The 22,811-nt window shown below is 57.5% G+C and overlaps 3 protein-coding genes across 4 annotated transcripts in view; 2 read left to right on the top strand and 1 right to left on the bottom strand.

Annotated features, from left to right (window-relative positions):
- The window catches only part of ARSA (arylsulfatase A), a 41,595-nt gene extending 19,856 nt beyond the window's left edge, over positions 1-21,739 (top strand). The window contains exons 1-8 of one of the 2 annotated variants that reach the window (XM_069863543.1): positions 11,559-11,794; positions 13,840-14,080; positions 14,569-14,787; positions 16,424-16,593; positions 17,887-18,011; positions 18,189-18,316; positions 19,819-19,921; positions 20,037-21,739. In XM_069863543.1, coding sequence (XP_069719644.1) covers positions 11,571-11,794; positions 13,840-14,080; positions 14,569-14,787; positions 16,424-16,593; positions 17,887-18,011; positions 18,189-18,316; positions 19,819-19,921; positions 20,037-20,338 — 1,512 coding nt within the window. In that variant the 5' untranslated portion in view covers positions 11,559-11,570 and the 3' untranslated portion in view covers positions 20,339-21,739. Of the gene's footprint in view, positions 1-11,558; positions 11,795-13,839; positions 14,081-14,568; positions 14,788-16,423; positions 16,594-17,886; positions 18,012-18,188; positions 18,317-19,818; positions 19,922-20,036 lie in introns of those variants that run through there. The other variant, XM_069863635.1, reaches the window with a different exon arrangement.
- LOC138735492 (acrosin-like) lies at positions 1,059-3,530 on the bottom strand. The gene is made up of 5 exons (XM_069849725.1): positions 3,460-3,530; positions 2,792-2,983; positions 2,276-2,541; positions 1,799-1,944; positions 1,059-1,412 (listed from the first exon to the last, which is right to left on the bottom strand). The coding sequence occupies exons 1-5, from the start codon at positions 3,528-3,530 to the stop codon at positions 1,059-1,061; spliced, it is 1,029 nt and encodes a 342-aa protein (XP_069705826.1).
- LOC138735491 (acrosin-like) lies at positions 7,096-9,637 on the top strand. The gene is made up of 5 exons (XM_069883560.1): positions 7,096-7,166; positions 7,721-7,912; positions 8,163-8,428; positions 8,752-8,897; positions 9,284-9,637. Exons 1-5 carry the CDS (start codon positions 7,096-7,098, stop codon positions 9,635-9,637), a joined length of 1,029 nt encoding a protein of 342 aa, XP_069739661.1.
- Positions 21,740-22,811: the final 1,072 nt, after the last annotated feature.

Below are 22,811 nucleotides of genomic sequence, written 5' to 3'. Positions count from 1 at the left end.
CTTTTTGATAACATTAAGCCTTACTCTAAGATAAGTCAGCACATAGTTTAGAAAACTTGAATCAAAACAGGGCATTGTGTCCTTGAACATAGAAAGTGTAGCAGGATGTTAGAAGCAAAATAGCACGTAATAGTTAATGAATATTAACATGGGGGCATTAGGAATATAGCTAATGAACATGTATTTGCATGCTGTTACTAACCAAAGAAATTGTAATACGATGATGTAGTCGAGTATAAGGAAAGTATATAACCTAACTTCTTTTGAATAAAGTTGACCTTGCTTTATCAATCATATTGATTTGACCGCTTGGTTCCTCCCGTCCCGGCAGGGCAGTTTTTCTACCTTTCAGTTACGCGTGTTCTTCCCCAAACTGTGTCAGATAAGCAGGATATTGTAAATAACCATAGGACTTGTCAGATCTGGAAGCTCAAGCCTGCACACCTCTTAACAAATAATTCACTCCTTCACTCATTAAACTGGAATCCTGTAAATCACAGAATCATGGAATAGTTTGGGTTGGAAGGGACCTCAAAGCCCAGCCAGTTCCAACCCTCCTGCCGTGGGCAGGGACACCTCCCACTGAGTCAGAGTGCTCGAAGCTCCATCCAACCTGGCCTTCATTGGGGTCATTGAGGTCCCTTCCAACCCAAACCATCCTGTGATTCTCTGAAGACCTCCAGCCCCTGGAACCACCATTCCCTTCTTCTCTCCCTCTTGTCCAACCAGGCACGGGGTCACCCTTTGGAGTGAGTCTTTCCCTTCGTGCCCTTGTCACCTTGTGCAGTGACCACAATGGAGACCTTGCCTCGCCCAGGAGACAGAATGAGGCTGAAGCAGAGTTTGCTGTGAAAACTATTTATTACTACACAGAGAACAGACTAGAAACAACATCCTAACAAAACACAACCAGTCATCGTAGGCTTAGAGCTTGAGGTGGGAGGGCAGGAGCAAGCAGGTCTGGGACCTCAAGGCTGCCTGTGGAGCAGCAGCCAACGGCCCAGCACAACGTGGTGGTGGCATCATTCAGCCTGCCCTGCGTCCTCTTCCCCCTGTTCTCAGGTCCTTCGACCTGTCAGGACCTGCAGGAGCTCCTTCACCTGAGTGAAGAAGTCCACCAGCTTGTTGATTGGAATCGGGCAGGCGCTGAAAGCGCTCGGCTCCGTCACTGGGGTTATCTCCGCAGGGTTTGTCGTGGTCGGAAAGTGGCTCCAAGTGCGTTCTGATGCAGGTGCCGCTGGAGCCGAGTAGCGCGTCATCACCCCCAGGATCCAGTCGCGGAAATGCTGCGTGGCGGTGTAGACCCCGGGACGATGGGCTCGGGCACAGCCTGTCCCAAAGCTGGTCACCCCCACCAGCCAGAAGTGGTCAGTAGAGGGATCTTGGCAGACCAGAGGACCCCCGCTGTCCCCCTGCGGAGAAGAAAAGAGGATTCAGAGGGTGCTGGGGGCTCCGTAAGCCCGAGGGATCTGCTCCTGCTCTCTGCCAGCAGTTGCCAGAGCTGTGTTCCCTGCCCAGAAAGGTTCTCCTAGAGTGCTGGAGCCAACGGAACGTGGTTGGGGAGGTGTTTGTGGGACTCTCAGGCAGGTTCTCTCCTGGCTGTGGGGCAGAGGGATGTTCCAGGGTTGGTCCCTGCATGCTGAGAACATGGGATGAACTTTTTTGCAGAGTCACAGTGCTGTGGGACAACTGGACTCTGAGCATGGAGCAGCAGCTGGAGAAGAGGAGGTGACCGCCGGAGCGATGGGGACCCCGCGGTGGGAGGGGGACTTGCTAGGGACTGGGATCACCCTCCTACCTGGCAGGTGTCGATGCCGCCCTGCGCGTAGCCCGCACACAGGTTGTGGGGGTGGACGGCGCCCCTGTACCACCCGCTGCTGTTACAGACTTGGGTGTCGATGAGGTGGACGCGGGCCTCCTGCAGCACCGGCAGTGCTCCAGAAGCTGTGGGGACAAGACAGGAATGAACCCCCAGCAGATGCCACCAGTTCTCCTCCTCTCTTCCCCAGGGCTTGGCTTTGCATCGGCAGCGGCATCGCTGTGGTGTTCCCCTTCCACCCTGCTCTGGTTGGCAGCTCATTCCCACCTCCCCGGACGCAGATCATAGAATCATAGAATCACCAGGTTGGAAAAGACCTATCGGATCATCGAGTCCAACCATTCCCATCAATCACTAACCCATGTCCCTCAGCACCTCATCCACCCGTCCCTTAAACTCCTCCAGGGGAGGGGACTCCACCACCTCCCAGGATACAAATACGTCTGGGGAACTCACATCTGGCCGTGGTGACCCCCCAGCCGCTGACGTAGCAGCTTCTCAGCTGCCAGAGCTGCAGGGAGAAGTCGGGGACGCAGGCGAGCTGCACGTAGAGGTCGCAGTGGAAGGGCTCGTAGAGCTCCATCAGGGCGATGTCGTTCCTCTGAGTGATGTTGTAATAGTCTTCGTGGATGATGATCCGCCTGACATAGCGCACTTGTTCCTCGGGACCCGGGCGAGTCAACGAGGTGGTTCCGGCCACCACGCGCCACGCTGGGACGTGCCTGGAAGGTGGATGGAGAGAGAAGTGAGAGGGAGAGGAGCCACGCGCTGCAGCTTCCCTGCCTCGTGCTTCCCAAGTGGGAGTGGAGAGCATCTAGGGAGGGTGCAACTGCCCCAACGCGCCCGAAGGAGAAGAATCATGGAGATGGAGGCATCGGGAATGCAGTGACACAAGCCCAGCCTTTTTCTGGATGCAGAAAAAGGGCGTCTGCCAGGGTTTGAGGGATCTCCCTGTCCCCTGCTCCTCCTTACTGGGTATTGACGAAGCAGTGGGCGGCTGTCAGCACCCACTGGGGGTGGATGATGGTCCCTCCGCACACGGGGGCCAAGTGCGTCTTGAACACTTGCTGGACGCTCACAATCCATGGCCAGGAACCCAGCTGTGCATTTTTGCCTCCAACCACTCGCCCGGTGCCATAAGCCAAGGGACGGAGTCCACAGGTCCTGTGGAAACCAGAAACTCGTTACTGTCCTGCTTGAGACTTGGGGCTGAAGGGCAGGTACCTTCCCTCCCCAGCCGGCATCGCTGTGTGGAGCACGGAGCCAAGGAACCCTGTGGGGCACCCAGGTGTCCACCTCTGTCTCTGCTTTAGCTCTTAGGGCAGCCTGGGAAATGTAGAAGAATATCACCACATGGGGTTGGAGAAGGAACCACATGAAGCTGGAGAAGGAACGATATGGAGCTGGAGAAGGAACCACATGGAGCTGGAGAAGGAACCATATGGGATTGGAGAAGGAACTACATGGAGTTGGAGAAAGAACAATATGGAGCTGGAGAGGGAACCACATGGAGGTGGAGAAGGATCAACATGGGGTTGGAGAAGGAACCACATGGGGTTGGTGAAGCTGTTGGGAAGCGCGCATCCTCCAGTGAAGCCCAGCAGCGTTGCCCAAGCTCCCTCCCAGCCTGTTCCACTCACTCGCAGGTGTCCCAGGAGCCCTGTGCTGGCCAGAACAAGGCCAGGAGGATGAGGACTAAGAGAACCTTCATGGTTCCAGCGACACGAGGGAGATGAAGATCTGAGAGCTGGTGTCCAGCAGAGCACCAACCCACACGCTGCCCGTAGCGCCCACGCCGCCCGCAGAGCCCGTGGCCCCAAGCTGATGTCACAGAGCGGCTGCTTCTGGGGGCTGGGTGCGGGGAAGTCGGGGCTGGGGGGGGACATGGGGTGTTCCAAGCGGGAGGGGAGGCTGGAGGTGGGGTTGGACACCCCAAAATCCCCTACAAAACGCTCTGCTGGGGTGGTGTGTGTGGTTCCGAGCTCTGCCTGCCCAGAGCCAGCAGGGAAACCCCAAGGGTGGCAGCACAGGCTCTCTGGGAAGGGCACAGACTCGTTGAGGTTGGGAAAGAACTCGAGGAATCACAGAATCACAGAATAACCAGGTTCGAAGAGACCCTCTGGATCATCGAGTCCAACCGTTCCCATCAAACACTAAACCATATCCCTCAGCACCTCATCCACCCATGCCTTAAACGCCTCCAGGGAAGGTGACTCAACCACCTCCCTGGGCAGCCTGTTCCAGTGCCCAATGACCCTTTCTGTAAAGAATTTTTTCCTAACGTCTAGCCTATTCCTCCCCTGGCGGAGCTTGAGGCCATTCCCTCTTGTCCTGTCCCCTGTCACTTGGGAGAAGAGGCCAGCACCCTCCTCTCTACAATGTCCTTTCAGGTAGTTGTAGAGAGCAATGAGGTCTCCCCTCAGCCTCCTCTTCTCCAGGCTAAACAACCCCAGCTCTCTCAGCCGCTCCTCATAAGGCCTGTTCTCCAGCCCCTTCACCAGCTTTGTTGCTCTTCTCTGGACTCTCTCCAGAGCCTCAACATCCTTCTTGTGGTGAGGGGCCCAGAACTGAACACAGTATTCGAGGAGCGGTCTCACCAGTGCCGAGTACAGAGGGAGAATAACCTCCCTGGACCTGCTGGTCACGCCATTTCTAATACAAGCCAAGATGCCATTGGCCGCCTTGGCCACCTGGGCACACTGCTGGCTCATATTCAGTCGGTTGTGAACCAACACTCCCAGGTCCCTCTCCTCCAGGCAGCTTTCTAGACAGACTTCTCCCAGTCTGTAGCACTGCACAGGGTTGTTGTGCCCCAAGTGCAGGACCCGGCATTTGGCCTTGTTAAACCTCATGCCATTGGACTCTGCCCAGCGGTCCAGCCTGTTCAGATCCCTTTGCAGAGCCTCCCGACCCTCCAGCAGATCCACACTTCCACCCAGCTTAGTGTCGTCCGCAAACTTGCTCAGGGTGCACTCGATGCCTTCATCCAGGTCATTGATAAAGACATTGAACAGGGCTGGACCCAGCCCTGAGCCCTGGGGACACCACTTGTCACTGGCCTCCAGCTGGAGTTAACTCCATTTCCCACCACTCTCTGGGCCCTCCATCCAACCAGTTTTCCACCCAGGAGAGTGTGCGCCTGTCCAGGCCAGAGGCTGACAGTTTCTCAATCAGAACGCTGTGAGAAACTGTGTCCAAGGCTTTGCTGAAGTCCAGGAAGACCACATCCACAGCCTTTCCCTCATCCAGCAGCCGAGTCACTTTGTCATAGAAGGCGATCAGGTTAGTCTGGCAAGACCTGCCTTTTGTGAACCCATGTTGACTGGGCCTGATCACCCGGTTCTCTTGCATGTGCTTCATGATAGCACTCAAGATCTCCTGCTCCATGACTTTCCCTGGCACTGAGGTCAGACTGACAGGCCTGTAGTTTCCTGGGTCCTCCCTGCGGCCCTTTTTGTAGATGGGCACAACATCAGCCAGCCTCCAGTCCAGTGGGACTTCCCCAGTCTTCCAGGACTGTTGGAAGATGATGGAAAGGGGTTTGGCCAGCACATCCGCCAGCTCCTTCAGTACCCTAGGGTGGATCCCGTCCGGCCCCATAGACTTGTGGCTGTCCAGTCGGGCTAGCAAGGCTCTGACCACCTCCTCTTGGATCACGGGAGCCTCATTATGCTCCTCTAGCTCCTGGGTTTGTACACAGACGGAACGACCCTCCTTACGACTAAAGACTGAGGCAAAGAAGGCATTAAGTACCTCAGCCTTTTCCTCATCCCCTCTTACTGTTGTTCCTTCTGTGTCCAATAGGCACTGTATGGTCTCCCTAGTCTGCCTTTTATTATTTATATATTTGTAGAAAGATTTTTTGTTATCTTTCACTGACTTGGCCAATCCAGTTTCTAGCTAAGCCTTAGCCCTTCTGATTTTTTCCCTACACAATCTCACTTCCCTCCTGTAGTCCACCCAAGAGGCCTGTCCCTTCTTCCAGAGGCCATAAACATTTCTCTTCTTCTTGATATCCCTCAAGATCTCTCTGTTCAACCAAGCTGGCTTTCTCCCCTGCCGGCTTTTTTTCCGGACTACGGGGATGGCTTTCTCCTGAGCTGCTAGGACCACCCTTTTGAAGAGCTCCCAGCCCTCCTGGGCTCCCTTGCCCTTGAGTACTGTCTCCCATGAGACTTCGCCAACGAGCCTTCTGAAGAAATCAAAGTCTGCCCTCTGGAAATTTAATGCTATCGTCTTGCTAACCACCCTCTTCACTTCACCTAGAACAGAAAATTTTATCATCTCATGGTCGCTTAGTCCTAGGCGTCCACCTACCGCCACATCCCCTACAAGGCCTTCTCTGTTCACCAACAGGAGGTCCAGGAGGGCACCCCTCCCTTGTGGGTTCATTCACCAGCTGTGCGAGGAAGTTGTCTCCCACGCACTCCAGGAACCTCCTAGACTGCTTCCTTTCTGCTGTGTTGTACACCCAGCAGATATCAGGCAGATTGAAGTCTCCCACCAGAACGAGAGGCATTGATCTAGAGATTAACCCCAGCTGTTTATAGAAGAGCTCATCAGCTGCTTCTCCTTGGTTGGGTGGTCTGTAACAGACTCCCATCACAAAATCTACCTTCTGGTGGGCTCCTCTGATTTTGACCCACAGGCACTCAACCTCCTGATGGCCACAATCCATCTCAATGGAGTCCAAGTCCTCCCCTACAAAGAGGGCTACCCCACATCCTCTCCTACCCTTCCTGTCCCGCCTGAAAAGCTTATACCCCACCATAGCCGTACTCCAGTTATATGAGTCGTCCCACCACGTTTCCATGATGGCAACGACATCATAGGTCCAGGACTCACCGTCCTGCTGCCAAGCCCTTAGTAGGCACGGCTGGTGTTGTGTTGATGGTTGAACTGGATGATCTTCGAGTTCTTTCCCAACCTCAACGATTCTGCGCCCTTCCCAGAGAGCCTGTGCTGCCACCCTTGGGGTTTCCCTGCTGGCTCGGGGCAGGCAGAGCTCGGAACCACAGACACCACCCCAGCAGAGCGTTTTGTAGGGGATTTTGGGGTGTCCAACCCCACCTCCTGCCTCCCCTCCCGCTTGGAACACCCCATGTCCCCCCCCAGCCCCGACTTCCCCGGACCCAGCCCCCAGAAGCAGCCGCTCTGTGACATCAGCTTGGGGCCACGGGCTCTGCGGGCAGCGTGGGCGCTACAGGCAGCGTGTCGGCTGGTGCTCTGCTGGACACCAGCCCTCGGATCTTCATCTCCCTCGTGTCGCTGGAACCATGAAGGTTCTCTTAGTCCTCATCCTCCTGGCCCTGTTCTGGCCAGCACAGGGCTCCTGGGACACCTGCAAGTGAGTGGAACAGGCTGGGAGGGAGCTTGGGCAACACTGCTGGGCTTCACTGGAGGATGCGCGCTTCCCAACAGCTTCACCAACCCCATGTGGTTCCTTCTCCAACCCCTTGTGGTTCTTTCTCAAACTCCATGTAGTTCCTTCTCCAGCTCCATGTTGTTCTTTCCACAGCTCCATGTGGTTCTTTCTCCAATTCCAAGTGGTTCCTTCTCCAACCCATATGGTTCCTTCTCCAGCTCCATGTACTTCCTTCTCCAATCCTATATGGTTCCTTCTCCAATCCCATGTGGTTCCTTCTCCAATCCCATGTGGTTCCTTCTCCAATACCAAGTGGTTCCTTCTCCAACCCCATGTGGTTCCTGACATTCTTCTCCATTTCCCAGGCTGCTAAGGGCTCCCTAAGAGCTAAAGCAGAGACAGAGGTGGACACCTGGGTGCCCCACGGGGTTCCTTGGCTCCGTGCTCCACACAGCGATGACGACTGGGGAGGGAAGGTGCCTGCCCTTCAGCCCCAAGTCTCAAGCAGGACAGTAACGAGTTTCTGGTTTCCACAGGACCTGTGGACTCCGTCCCTTGGCTTACGGCACCGGGCGAGTGGTTGGAGGCAAAAATGCACAGCTGGGTTCCTGGCCTTGGATCGTGAGTGTCCAGCAGGTGTTCAAGACGCACTTCGTTCCCGTGTGCGGAGGGACCATCATCCACCCCCAGTGGGTGCTGACAGCCGCCCACTGCTTCGTCAATACCCAGTAAGGAGGAGCAGGGGACAGGGAGATCCCTCAAACCCTGGCAGACGCCCTTTTTCTGCATCCAGAAAAAGGCTGGGCTTGTGTCACTGCATTCCCAATGCCTCCATCTCCATGATTCTTCTCCTTCGGGCGCGTTGGGGCAGTCGCACCCTCCCTAGATGCTCTCCTCTCCCACTTGGGAAGCACGAGGCAGGGAAGCTGCAGCGCGTGGCTCCTCTCCCTCTCACTTCTCTCTCCATCCACCTTCCAGGCATGTCCCAGCGTGGCGCGTGGTGGCCGGAACCACCTCGTTGACCCACCCGGGTCCCGAGGAACAAGTGCGCTATGTCAGGCGGATCATCATCCACGAAGACTATTACAACATCACTCAGAGGAACGACATCGCCCTGATGGAGCTCTACGAGCCCTTCCACTGCGGCCTCTACGTGCAGCTCGCCTGCGTCCCCGACTTCTCCCTGCAGCTCTGGCAGCTGAGAAGCTGCTACGTCAGCGGCTGGGGGGTCACCACGGCCAGATGTGAGTTCCCCAGACGTATTTGTATCCTGGGAGGTGGTGGAGTCCCCTTCCCTGGAGGAGTTTAAGGGACGGGTGGACGGGGTGCTGAGGGACATGGGTTAGTGATTGATGGGAATGGTTGGACTCGATGATCCGATGGGTCTTTTCCAACCTGGTGATTCTATGAGCTGCGTCCGGGGAGGTGGGAATGAGCTGCCAACCAGAGCAGGGTGGAAGGGGAACACCACAGCGATGCCGCTGCCGATGCAAAGCCAAGCCCTGGGGAAGAGAGGAGGAGAACTGGTGGCATGTGCTGGGGGTTCATTCCTGTCTTGTCCCCACAGCTTCTGGAGCACTGCCGGTGCTGCAGGAGGCCCGCGTCCACCTCATCGACACCCAAGTCTGTAACAGCAGCGGGTGGTACAGGGGCGCCGTCCACCCCCACAACCTGTGTGCGGGCTACGCGCAGGGCGGCATCGACACCTGCCAGGTAGGAGGGTGATCCCAGCCCCTAGCAAGTCCCCCTCCCACCGCGGGGTCCCCATCGCTCCGGCGGTCACCTCCTCTTCTCCAGCTGCTGCTCCATGCTCAGAGTCCAGTTGTCCCACAGCACTGTGACTCTGCAAAAAAGTTCATCCCATGTTCTCAGCATGCAGGGACCAACCCTGGAACATCCCTCTGCCCCACAGCCAGGAGAGAACCTGCCCGAGACTCCCACAAACACCTCCCCAACCACGTTCTGTTGGCTCCAGCACTCTAGGAGAACCTTTCTGGGCAGGGAACACAGCTCTGGCAACTGCTGGCAGAGAGCAGGAGCAGATCCCTGGGGCTTACGGAGCCCCCAGCACTCTCTGAATCCTCTTTTCTTCTCCGCAGGGGGACAGCGGGGGTCCTCTGGTCTGCCAAGATCCCTCTACTGACCACTTCTGGCTGGTGGGGGTGACCAGCTTTGGGACAGGCTGTGCCCGAGCCCATCGTCCCGGGGTCTACACCGCCACGCAGCATTTCCGCGACTGGATCCTGGGGGTGATGAAGCGCTACTCGGCTCCAGCGGCAGCTGCATCGGAACGCACTTGGAGCCACTTTCCGACCACGACAAACCCTGCGGAGATAACCCCAGCGACGGAGCCGAGCGCTTTCAGCGCCTGCCCGATTCCAATCAACAAGCTGGTGGACTTCTTCACTAAGGTGATGGAGCTCCTGCAGGTCCTGACAGGTCGAAGGACCTGAGAACAGGGGGAAGAGGATGCAGGGCAGGCTGAATGATGCCACCACCACGTTGTGCTGGGCTGTTGGCTGCTGCTCCACAAGCAGCCTTGAGGTCCCAGACCTGCTTGGTCCTGCCCTCCCACCTCAAGCTCTAAGCCTACGATGACTGGTTGTGTTTTGTTAGGATGTTGTTTCTAGTCTGTTCTCTGTATAGCAATAAATAGTTTTCACAGCAAACTCTGCTTCAGCCTCATTCTGTCTCCTGGGCAAGGCAAGGTCTCCATCCTGGTCGCTGCACAAGGTGAGAAGGGCATGAAGGGAAAGACTCACTCCAAAGGGTGACCCCGTGCCTGGTTGGACAAGAGGGAGAGAAGAAGGGAATGGTGGTTCCAGGGGCTGGAGGTCTTCAGAGAATCACAGGACGGTTTGGGTTGGAAGGGACCTCAATGACCCCAATGAAGGCCAGGTTGGATGGAGCTTTGAGCACTCTGATCCAGTGGGAGGTGTCCCTGCCCACGGCAGGAGGGTTGGAACTGGCTGGGCTTTGAGGTCCCTTCCAACCCAAACTATTCCATGATTCTGTGATTTACAGGATTCCACTTTAATTAGTGAAGGAGTGAATTATTTGTTAAGAGGTGTGCAGGCTTGAGCTTCCAGATCTGACAAGTGCTATGGTTATTTACAATATCCTGCTTATCTGACACAGTTTGGGGAAGAACACGCGCAACTGAAAGGTAGAAAAACTGCCCCGTAGCAACAGTTTCCATCCCTCCATCCCTCTACTCCTCCCATCCCTCCAGCCCTTCGCTGGGCTCTCCTTCATGGAGTAGGAATAAACTTCTGCTGTTGTACCCTGACGAAAATCACAGCTTGGTTCTTCTGTGGCTGCAGGACCCTTCTGACTGTCCTTGCACAGGGAAATACAGCAATCCACCCGACCAGATCTGGTGCTGGAATAGAGGAGGATCTGCAGGAGACGGCTTGTCTTCTCCACAGAGCTAGGCTGCTCTAAGCACATCCGGGAATCACCTTCAGGTTCACTCTCCAAAACCAAAGCAGCTCTAATTCCTGTTGGTCTGGGGTCCGGTTCTGGTGCTGGTGAAGCCTTCTGACACCTCTGGGGCCCTGAGAGCATCTCAGCTGCTTCCAGACAGAGCCTGCCCTCTCCTCCTGGGGACGTGGCTGCACAATCAGCTGTGTCCTTGTGTCTCTCCACCCAAGCCAGGATGGCAGCAGGAAGCTCCCAAACCTTGTATGAGCTTTGATGTTGTCCAGCACCCTCTTGTAGAGAGCAATGAGGTCTCCCCTCAGCCTCCTCTCTCCAGGGTCAATACCCCCAGGGCCCTCAGGGTTGTTCTCCAGCCCCTTCCCCAGCTTCGTTGCTCTTCTCTGCACTCGCTCCAGAGCCTCAACATCCTTCTGGTGGGGAGGGGCCCAGCACTGACCCCAGGATTCGAGGAGCGGTCTCCCCAGGGCCGAGGCCAGAGGGAGAAGAACCTCCCTGGCCCTGCTGGCCACGTCGGGTCTGATCCAAGCCAAGATGCCCTTGGCCTTCTTGGCCCTCTGGGCCCCTGCTGGCTCCTGGTCAACCAACCCCCCCAGGTCCTTCTCCTCCAGGCACTTTCCAGCCAGCCTTCTCCTAGGCTGGAGCTGCCCAGGGTTGTTGTGCCCCAAGGGCAGGACCCGCCCTTTGGCCTCGTTAACCCTCATCCCGTTGGTCTCAGCCCATGGATCCAGCCTGTTCAGGTCCCTTTGGAGCCTCCCACCCAGACATGTCGGACTACAACTCCCGGCATGCCCCGCGGCAGACTCAATAGATAACCTTATCTATGGCTGCCGAATCACGCGGCGAACTACAATTCCCGGCTTGCCCCGCGGCGCTTCCGGTCTCCGCACCGGAAGTCGGTGTCTCCGCTTCCGGCCCCGGGCGGTGGGTGTCGCGGCAGGCGGCGCCATGGGGCCTCGGGGCTGGTTCCTCCCGTTGGTTCTGGGGCTGCTCCGGGGAGCGGCCTCCGCCCGGCCCAGCTTCGTGCTGCTGCTGGCGGACGATCTGGGCTTCGGGGACCTGGGGTGCTACGGGCACCCGTCCTCCGCCACGCCGCGCCTGGACCGGCTGGCGGCCCGGGGGCTGCGCTTCACCGACTTCTACAGCAGCTCCCCCGTCTGCAGCCCCTCCCGGTGCGGCCCTGGGGCGCGAGGAGCCGGGGCCCCCCCTCCTCCCTCTTCCCCGACCCCGTCCTCATCCCCCACTCCTTCTCTGCCCTCGTCCCCCCCCCCTCTCTCTGGCCTCCTCCCCCCGCTCTCTGTCTGGCCTCGTCCCCCCCCCCTCTCTCTGGCCTCGTCCCCCCCCACCTCTCTCTCTGGCCTTGTCCCCCCCTCTCTCTCTGGCCTCATCCCCCTCCAGCTTCGCCCTGGTCCCCCCTCTCTGCTCTCCTTTCCTCCCCTCATCCTCATTCCACCCCTTCTGCCGTCATCCCCCTTCTCCTCTTGCCTCCCACCCGTTGCATCTCGCCCCTCTCTCTCTCTCTCCCCCTCTGCCCTCACCTCACTCCCTCTGCTACCCTCTTTCCCCTCTTGTGCCCCCCCAGCTTCATGTCTCCCCTCTCTCGCTTCATTCCCCGACCCCCCCATCTGCCTTCATCCCACCCCACTTTCCCACGACCCCTGTGCTGCTTTCACCCCCCTTTGTGCCCACGGCTGCCCTCCTGGCTGCCTTCATCCCCACCCTCTCCCTTCACCATCCCCTCTCTCTGCCCTCGTCCCCCTGACACCGAAAATACTGACGAATAAACCCTCTAGGACCTGTTTTGGGTTTTTTAATCAGGGCAGGCGATCCCCATCAGTCGCGTTCAGTGAGAGAAATGCTGGTTACAGAATATATTTCCCACTTACATGCCTACATATCAATTTTCCTCGAAATCTTGTGCATATTCTATTACTTTCCAAGGATTCGTTTCAATGTTGTTCTGAATTTCACAACAGCGCAATCTCTTGTTAATTCGGAGCTGACTCCAGCTCTCTGTCTCCGCTTGAGATAGGGGAAAAACTGCAAATAGAGCTGATTAGAGGAAAAAACACGTCTGTTCAGCACGGAACATGCTTCACTCAAGACAGAACAGTGCCTGGAAAAACACTATTTGAAAAAACATGTTATAAACCACCAAAATCCTTATCCATCCTCTCACCTCCTTCCCCTTTTCTTGCTTCGTCTCATCCCTTTGCCTCATCACCCCTTTCTTTCTCTTTGTCCCCCCGTCTTACCTCGTCTCCCCCTTTCCTCCTCCCCAATCTCTTGCCTCACCCCATCTCTCGCCTTGTCCCCCCCTTATCTCGTAGCCTCATCCCCCCTCTCACATTATCCCCATCTCTCTTGCCTCGTCCCCCCTCTGCCCTCGTCCCCGTCTCTCCTCGTCCCCCGTGTCTCTCCTCATCCCCCTGTCTCTCCTCGTCCCCCCGTCTCTCCTCATCCCCGTCTCACCTCGTCCCCCCTCTCTCCTCCTCACCCCCTCCTCCTCCCCCCGTCTCTCCTCCTCCCCCCATCTCTCCTCATCCCCCCATCTCTCCTCAACCCCCCATCTCTCCTAATTCCCCCATCTCACCTCATCCCCCTGTCTCTCCTCGTCCCCCCATCTCACCTCATCCCCCTGTCTCACCTTATCCCCCCCCTCTCTCCTCGTCCCCCTGTCTCTCCTCATCCCCCCATCTCACCTCGTCCCCCATCTCTCCTCATCCCCCATCTCTCCTCGTCCCCCCATTTCTCCTCATCCCCCTGTCTTTCCTCGTCCCCCCAACTCTCCTCGTCCCTCGTCTCACCTCGTCCCCCTGTCTCTCCTCATCCCCCCCTCTCTCCTCGTCCCCCTGTCTCTCCTCATCCCCCTGTCTCTCCTCGTCCCCCCTCTCTCCTCGTCCCCCTGTCTCTCCTCGTCCCCCCGTCTCTCCTCGTCCCCCCGTCTCTCCTCATCCCCCCATCTCTCCTCGTCCCCCCGTCTCTCCTCATCCCTCGTCTCTCCTCATCCCCCGTCTCTCCTCATCCCCCGTCTCTCCTCGTCCCCCCGTCTCACCTCATCCCCATGTCTCTCCTCGTCCCCCCGGTCTCACCTCGTCCCCCCGTCTCACCTTGTCCCCATGTCTCTCCTTGTCCTTCGTCCCCGCTCTCTCCTCCCCGTCCTGCCCTTCTCTGCCCTCCTGGCCCTTCACGCCTGCCCTGTCTCCTCTCTCCCCAGCGCAGCCCTGCTCACCGGCCGCTTCCAGACGCGCTCCGGGATCTACCCCGGCGTCTTCTACCCGGACTCGCGGGGCGGGCTGCCGCTGGCGGAGGTCACCGTGGCCGAGCTGCTGAAGGCCGAGGGCTACGCCACGGCCATGGTGGGCAAGTGGCACCTCGGCGTGGGCCAGAACGGCTCCTTCCTTCCCACCCACCAGGGCTTCGAGCACTTCCTTGGGGTGCCCTACTCCCACGACCAGGTGAGGAGCTGGGGGGCGTCCAGCAGGAATGGGGAGAGAGCTCGAAGGGATGAGGGAAAGGCTGGGGATGGATCTTCCTGGACTTCAGGAAAGCCTTGGACACAGTTTCTCCCAGCGTTCTGCTTCGGAAACTGTCACCTCTGGCCTGGAGAGGAGAACGAGCTCCTGGGTGGAAAACTGGTTGGCTGGAGGGCCCAGAGAGTGGTGGGAGATGGAGTTAACTCCAGCTGGAGGCCAGTGACAAGTGGTGTCCCCAGGGCTCAGGGCTGGGTCCAGCCCTGTTCAATGTCTTTATCAATGACCTGGATGAGGGCATCGAGCGCACCCTGAGCAAGTTTGGAGATGACACTGAGCTGGGTGGAGGTGTGGATCTGCTGGAGGGTCGGGAGGCTCCAAAGGGATCTGAACAGGCTGGATCCATGGACTGAGACCAACAAAGCCAAATCCTATGATTCCATGAAGGCCAAAATGTTCTTTGTTCTCTCCAGGGCCCCTGCCAGAATCTCACCTGCTTCCCACCCGACACCAAGTGCTTTGGGACCTGTGACCAAGGTGTAGTGCCAGTCCCGCTCCTCTGGAACCAGAGCATCGTGCAGCAGCCCGTCTCTTTCCCTGATCTGGTGCCGCTCTACAACAAATTCTCCCGGGACTTCATCACCGACTGTGCCCGACGAGGCGTCCCCTTCCTGCTCTACTACGCGTCCCACGTAGGAGATGGGGACGTTGCTCCGGGCTGAGGGAAAGGGGGAAACCTTTGTTCTGTGGGGAGGGACCAGGTTGGTCTCAAGACCGGGTTGGATGGGGCCTTGGGAAGCCTGGTCCAGTGAGAGGTGTCCCTGCCCATCACAGGGAGGTTGGAACTAAATCATCTTTAAGGTCCCTTCCACCCCAAACCATTCTATGAGAGCAGGGCAGCCCCTCAGATCCCGCAGTCCCCCTCTATTCCTCTCTTGAGAGCTCTCGGCTGGAGGCTTGGATCCACTTCTGGAATCCTCAACATGGGAAGGAGATGGAGCTGTTGGAACAGGTCCAGAGGAGGCTAGAAAGGTGATCAGAGGGCTGGAGAACGTCCCGTACGAGGAGAGGCTGAGAGAGTTGGGGTTGTTCAGCCTGGAGAAGAGAAGGCTCCGAGGAGACCTTAGAGAGACCTTCCAGTACCTGAAGGGGCTCCAGGAAAGCTGGAGAGGGACTGTTCACGAAGGCTTGTGGGGATAGGATGAAGGGGAACGGGGATAAACTGGAGAGGGGCAGAGTTAGGCTTGATATAAGGAAGAATTTCTTCACCATGAGGGTGGGGAGGCCCTGGAGCAGGTTTTCCAGGGAAGTTGTGGCTGCCCCATCCCTGGAGGGGTTCAAGGCCAGGTTGGATGGGGCTTTGATCACCCTGATCCGGTGGGAGGTGTCCCTGCCCATGGCAGAGGGGGTGGAACTGGATGACTTTGAGATCCCTTCCAACCCAAACTCTTCTATTGTTCTATCCCTGTGCTGAGCAGCCAGGACTTGCTCCTGGGGTTGCTGTTCCCACCCTCAGGTCTCCGTTATCATAATGTTCTTGGGCTGCTGCTCTCTGGGGCTTTGCCAGCTTCTCTAGGTCAGGAGCCTACCGAGGAAAACGTCTCGCTCTGTGTCTCCATGTCTTCTCAAGGGGCTCAGCTCCTTTGTGCCATTGCTGAGAGATGGAGCTTAGGAACAAACCTCCTCTCAGCAACGGAGACGGTGAAGGGGCTGGAGAACAAGTCTACTGAGAAGAAGCTGAGGGAACTGGTGCTGTTTAGCCTAGAGAAAACGGGGCTGAGAGGAGACCTTATCCCTCTCTTGCTCCCTGAAAGGAGGTTGTGGCGAGGTGGGTGCTGGTCTCTTCTTCCAAGTAACAAGCGATAGGATGAAAGGAAATGGCCTCAAATTCCACCAGGGGAGGTTTAGATTGGATATTTGGGATATTAGGAAGAATTTCTTGGCTGAAAGGGTTCTCAGACGGTGGGAGAGGCTGCCCAAGGCAGTGGTGGAGTCATCATCCCAGGAGGTGTTCAAAAGACAGGGAGATGAGGTGCTCCGGGATCTGATTTAGTGGTGGACACGGACGGTTGGACTCATTGATCTCGAAGGTCGTTTCCGACCAAACAATTGTAGGAGTCATCTCGTGGGGGTTGTCACTTCTCTACACATCCATGCTGGGCTGGAGAACAAGCCTGAGGGCCCTGGGGGTGTTTAGCCTGGAGAAGAGGAGGCTGAGGGGAGACCTCATTGCTCTCTCCAACTCCCTGAGAGTTCCCCAGGTGAACTTCTGCGAGCCCGAGGAAGCTCTGGGAGTTTGCGCAGCGCTCTTCTCTGCCCTTTTTCCAGCACACACACTACCCCCAGTTTGCCAGCCGGGAGTATGCGGGGCAGTCGCAGCGAGGGCCGTTCGGGGACGCGCTCGCGGAGTTTGACGGCTCGGTGGGAGAGGTGCTGCAGGCGCTGGAGGAGAACGGTCTGGCCAACTCAACCTTGGTGTTTTTTACCTCCGACAACGGGTGAGTGGCCTCAGCAGTGGATCCTGCCCTTGGGGCACAACAACCCTGGGCAGCTCCAGCCTAGGAGAAGGCTGGCTGGAAAGTGCCTGGAGGAGAAGGACCTGGGGGGGTTGGTTGAACAGGAGCCAGCAGGGGCCCAGGGGGCCAAGAAGGCCAAGGGCATCTTGGCTTGGATCAGAGCCGGCGTGGCCAGCAGGGCCAGGGAGGTTCTTCTCCCTCTGGCCTGGGCCCTGGGGAGACCGCTCCTCGAATCCTGGGGTCAGTTCTGGGCCCCTCCCCACCAGAAGGATGTTGAGGCTCTGGAGCGAGTGCAGAGAAGAGCAATGGAGCTGGGGAAGGGGCTGGAGAAGAAGCCTGAGGGCCCTGGGGGTGTTTAGGCTGGAGAAGAGGAGGCTGAGGGGAGACCTCCTTGCTCTCTCCAGCTCCCTGAGAGGAGGTTGTGGAGAGGAGGGAGCTGGGCTCTTCTCCCAAGGGCCAGGGGACAGGACGAGAGGGAATGGCCTCAAGCTCCACCAGGGGAGGCTCAGGCTGGACATCAGGATGAAATATTTCATGGAAAGGGTGATTGGTCCCTGTGCGAGGCTGCCCAGGGAGGGGGTTGAGTCCCCTTCCCTGGAGGGGTTTAAGGGCCGGGTGGCCGAGGTGCTGAGGGACATGGGTTAGTGATTGATGGGGATGGTTGGACTCGATGATCCAGTGGGTCTTTTCCAACCTGGTGATTCTATGATTCTATGACACGGCCGCTGGTCAGCTTTGCTGCTGGAGAGGGGCAGATTTAGGCTTGATATAAGGGAGAATTTCTTCAGGATGAGGGTGAGGAGGCCCTGGAACAGGTTGCTCAAGGAAGCTGTGGCTGCCCCATCCCTGGAGGTGTTGAAGGCCGGGCTGGATGGGGTCTTGGGGGAACGGGAACGAAGCGTTGATCAACCGGGACCAAGGGAACGTGGTTGGCATTGCTGGGTGAGACCTGAAGCGAGGCAAGAGGTGGATGTTGCTCTGGAGAAGACTCAGTGCATGAATTTCTCCTTGTTCCTGTGCCCCTCGTCGTGGGCAGAACCCTCATGGGGTTTGAGCTAGGAGCGTGCAACCCAAACGTACCCAATTTTCTTTGTGTGTCCAGCTTGGGTGTCTTGCACACCATGACTTCTCCACCTCCCCACGCCTCCTGCCTCGCGAGGCTGAGGGGGATGGCAATGTCACACCCTGTCACCACATTTCTCTTCTCCTGGCCCTGTTTTTAGCATCAGGACAGGGGCAGCGTGAGCTCGTGGCACTGATTCTTCTCTCTTGCAGCCCTTCCACCATGCGGATGGCGCGGGGAGGCAGCTCTGGTCTTCTCAAGTGTGGGAAGGGCACCACGTACGAAGGTGGCATGAGGGAACCAGCCGTGGCTTATTGGCCAGGCCGCATCGCTCCAGGTGAGGTCGGCACTGCTCGTGCCTTTTCCAGGCTGGCCCCAAGCATGGAGAGGAGGTGACGGCAGCTCGGCTGCCCCCGGAGAAGCAGAGGGCGGGAGAGAAGCGACGATGGCGAGGATGGAGCGGGATTGGGTGCTTGTTGAACCTTTCCTTGTACCTTGCTGTGTTGGGTGACAGGAGTAACGCATGAGCTGGCGAGCACCCTGGACATCCTGCCGACGCTGGCCACCCTGGCTGGAGCAGCTCTTCCCAAAGTCACCTTGGATGGCTACGATCTGAGCCCTGTGCTGTTTGGGACGGGGAAGGTGAGTCCTGTGGGCTTCTAGACGGGGCCTTGGGCAGCTGATCTAGTGGGGTGTCCCTGCCCGTTGCAGGAGGGTTGGAACTAGATGATCTTTAAGGTTCACAGAATCACAGAATCACCAGGTTGGAAAAGACCCACTGGATCATCGAGTCCAACCATCCCCATCAATCACTAACCCATGTCCCTCAGCACCTCGGCCACCCGGCCCTTAAACCCCTCCAGGGAAGGGGACTCAACCCCTTCCCTGGGCAACCTCTGCCAGGGACCAATCACCCTTTCCATGAAATATTTCATCCTGCTGTCCAGCCTGAGCCTCCCCTGGTGGAGCTTGAGGCCATTCCCTCTCGTCCTGTCCCCTGGCCCTTGGGAGAAGAGCCCAGCTCCCTCCTCTCCACAACCTCCTCTCAGGGAGTTGGAGAGAGCAATGAGGTCTCCCCTCAGCCTCCTCTTCTCCAGCCTAAACACCCCCAGGGCCCTCAGGCTTCTTCTCCAGCCCCTTCCCCAGCTTCGTTGCTCTTCTCTGCACTTGTTCCAGAGCCTCAACATCCTTCTTGTGGGGAGGGGCCCAGCACTGACCCCAGGATTCGAGGTGCGGTCTCACCAGTGCCGAGTTCCTTCCAACCCAAACTATTCTATGGTTCTTTGGCTGTCAGTGGGGTTGGAGCTGTGTGCGTGCTGAGAAGAAACCACTGTGGTCAGTGGAGATCCATAAGCTGGGACCTTCTTTCCAGCCAGAGTCACGCCGTGAGGTTCCCTGGGGCTTCCTCAGGCTGCTCAGCTCTTAGACCTTCACCGTGTGGCCAAGCCAGATCCCTGTGGCTGCAGTGGATGAGAAGAGCCCAAATAACTTTGAGCAGGGAGCAGAAGGGATGATGCTGGTGGTCAGCTTCAACCTTCTCTGGGGGCCGTGTGGCTCCTTGGAGTCTCTGCCTGGTGGTGTTTCAGGCTCTCCTCACCTGGAGCCGTGTGTTCAGTTCTGGAGTCCTCAGGACAAGAAGGACATAAATGAGCGAGTCCAGAGGAAACCACGATGATGATGCGAGGGCTGGAGCACCTCCCGTACGAGGACAGGCTGAGAGAGTTGGGGTTGTTCAGTCAGGAGAAGAGAAGGCTCTGAGGAGACCTTAAAACTGCTTCCGATATGGAAAGGGGCTCCAGGAAAGCTGGGGAGGGGCTTCTCCTCAGGGATTGCAGGGAGAGGATGAGGGGGGACGGTTTTTTAAGCTGAAAGAGGGGAGATTGAGATGAGATCTTAGGAAGAAATTCTTCATGATAAGCGTGGGGAGGCCCTGGAACAGGTTTCCCAGGGAAATTGTGGCTGCCCCATCCCTGGAGAAGTTCAAGGCCAGGTTGGATGGGGCTTGGAGCAACCAGATCCAGTGGGAGGTGTCGCTGCCCATGGGAGAGGGTTGGAACTGGCTTTGAGGACCCTTCCAGCCCAAACCGTTCTGTGATTCAGTCTCGTGGCTGCTCAGCTGAGCTCAGCTCTGCCGCTGCCCACAGAGTCCCCGCCAGACGATGTTCTTCTACCCACCGTCCCCCGACCCCCTGCACGGTGCCTTCGCTGTCAGGCTTGGGAAGTACAAGGCTCATTACTTCACGCAAGGTGAGTGGTGCCTCCTTGGCTCTGCTCAGGTGCTTTTGTGGAGTCCGGCGTGGTTCTGCTCTCCAGAGCTCCGAGAGAGAAGAAGCTGAGCTGCCTCTGGGACTTTCTTTGGCAGGTTCCTTCCACAGCGGCACCACCCCAGACCAGTCGTGCCACGGGCTGACCCCGCTGACGCCTCACTTGCCTCCGCTGCTCTTTGACCTGGAGGCCGATCCCGCGGAGAACTACGATCTGCTGCAGGGAGGTGCAGGGCCAGAGGTTCTCCAAATCCTGAAGGAGATCCAGCTGCAGAAAGTGCTTTTTGAGCAGCGCATGGAGTTTGGAGAAAGCCAGATCAGGAAGGGAAGGGACCCAGCCCTGCAGCCCTGCTGTGCCCCAAACTGCGCTCCCAAGCCTTCCTGCTGCCGCTGCTCCTAAGCTCTTGGTGCTCCCTCCTCTAACGTCGCTGGCACCTTATCTCCAACCCAAGGGACCTCCCCAACCCAACTAACGAAGCTCAGCCTTGGAGCAACCCCATAGCTTTGGCTAAGGGACACCTCCAGATGCTGGAGGTTCTCTCCACGCTCCGTGGTGGACGTTCAAGATGAGACGTCTGCGCAGAAACCCTGAGTTATTCAGAGAGGGATCATGATATGACATCATCTCCAGAGCCAGAACAGCTCCTTTCAAACCTCTTATCCCAAACCCAACAGACCTCCCCACCCCAACTAATGAAGCTCAGCCTTGGAGCAACCCCACGGCTTTGGCTCAGGGACACCTCCAGCTGCTGGAGGGCTGGGGTAGCAAAACTCGGGGCTTGGAAGATCCTCAGCCCTGCTTGGAGCACAGGGCGATGCTCCCCGTGCTGCGTGGTGGACGTTCAAGCTGAGATGTCTGCACAGAAACCCTGAATTATTCAGGGAGGGACCATGATCCAACATTGTCTCCAGAGCCAGAACAGCTCCTTTCAAACCTCTTATCCCAAACCCAACAGACCTCCCCAACCCAACAACAAAGCTCAGTCTTGGAGCAACCCCACAGCTTTGGTTCAGGGACACCTCCAGATGCTGGAGGTTCTCCCCACGCTCCGTGGTGGACGTTCAAGATGAGATGTCTGCACAGAAACCCTGAATTATTCAGGGAGGGACCATGATCCAACGTCGTCTCCAGAACCAGAGCAGCTCCTCTCGAACCATGATCAAGGTGAAGCAAAGGGCATTGAGATCCATCATCCAGAGGTCCCAAATCAGTAGGAGGTGTGTGTTGTGCACCCCAGGGTGGGAATTGAGCTTGGAGCTGCAGCGAGAAGAGAATGGGGTGGATGGTCCTGGTAGCTTCAAGGGCAGAGGGAACATACTTGGGTGGGAAGCAGCTCAGGGGATGAATGTTCAAGCACCTTCAGGTCCTTTGTGAGTCCAGGAGGTGGAGATGTGGCTGGTGGTTATCAGACCTGCTCCTCTTGTAGGGTCTGTTAATGCTGATCGGTGAGGTGGGCTGCAACCACAGCTCATCCAAATAAAAGGTTTTCCTTCTGGAGAGCTGGTCCAGCTTCCAGTTCCCCAGTTTGAGCGGCAGGGCTCAAAGAGGCAAAGCAGCTGGCAGTTTGCCCAGGTGCCAGTGGCTCCTTGGTGTCCCCTTCTCCGAGGATCATGGAATCATTATGGTTGGAAAAGGATCTCCAAGCTCATCCAGTCCAACCACCAGCCCAAACCCACCGTGCCTGCTAAACCAGGTCCCAAGGTGCCCTGTCTACATGTTTTTGGAACCCTCCAAGGATGGAGACTCCACCACTGCCCTGGGCAGCCTCTGCCGGTGCTTCACTACTCGTTCAGAAATAAAAAAAACGTTTCTAATATCTAATCAAACCCTCCCCTCATGCAACCTCTTTGCTTTTTCCATGCTTGCCCATCCCCATGGTCTCCTTCACTCCTCTCTTTCTCCACCCTTGTCTCCTCCCAAACAAGGTTCCCACCCCTGATTATTCTTCCCTCCTTGGTCCCAGGTTCATCTGTGAACAGACTGAGGGTGCCAGGTGGGACCCTGGGGGGACAGAGGGACCCCATGGGGACACTGAGGGGACAGCCTAGAGGGACAGCCAGTGTCACCCCACAGGGACAGAGTAGGGGGACAGCATCAGGCTGCCCAAAGCTCCATCCAACCTGGCCTTGAACATCTCCAGGGATGGGGCACCCACAGCTTCCCTGGGAAACCTGTTCCAGGGCCTCACCACCCTCACGGTGAAGAAATTCCTCCTTATGTCAAGCCTAAATCTGCTCCTCTCCCGTTTATACCCATCGCCCCTTATCCTATCATAGAATCACCAGGTTGGAAGAGACCCACTGGATCATCGAGTCCAACCATCCCCATCAATCACTAACCCATGTCCCTCAGCACCTCGGCCACCCGGCCCTTCAACCCCTCCAGGGAAGGGGACTCAACCCCCTCTCTGGGCAGCCTCAGACAGGGACCAATCACCCTTTCTGGGAAAGATTTCATCCTGCTGTCCAGCCTGAGCCTCCCCTGGTGGAGCTTGAGGCCGTTCCCTCTCGTCCTGTCCCCTGGCCCTTGGGAGAAGAGCCCAGCTCCCTCCTCTCCACAACCTCCTCTCAGGGAGTTGGAGAGAGCAATGAGGTCTCCCCTCAGCCTCCTCTTCTCCAGCCTAAACACCCCCAGGGCCCTCAGGCTTCTTCTCCAGCCCCTTCCCCAGCTCCGTTGCTCTTCTCTGCACTCGCTCCAGAGCCTCAACATCCTTCTGGTGGGGAGGACCCAGAACTGACCCCAGGATTTGAGGAGCGGTCTCCCCAGGGCCGAGGCCAGAGGGAGAAGAACCTCCCTGGCCCTGCTGGCCACGCCGGGTCTGATCCAAGCCAAGATGCCCTTGGCCTTCTTGGCCCCCTGGGCCCCTGCTGGC

This window comes from Phaenicophaeus curvirostris, chromosome 1 (genome assembly GCF_032191515.1).
Source record: "Phaenicophaeus curvirostris isolate KB17595 chromosome 1, BPBGC_Pcur_1.0, whole genome shotgun sequence".
NCBI lineage: Eukaryota > Metazoa > Chordata > Aves > Cuculiformes > Cuculidae > Phaenicophaeus > Phaenicophaeus curvirostris.
This window is presented reverse-complemented; position numbering and strand designations above follow the sequence as displayed.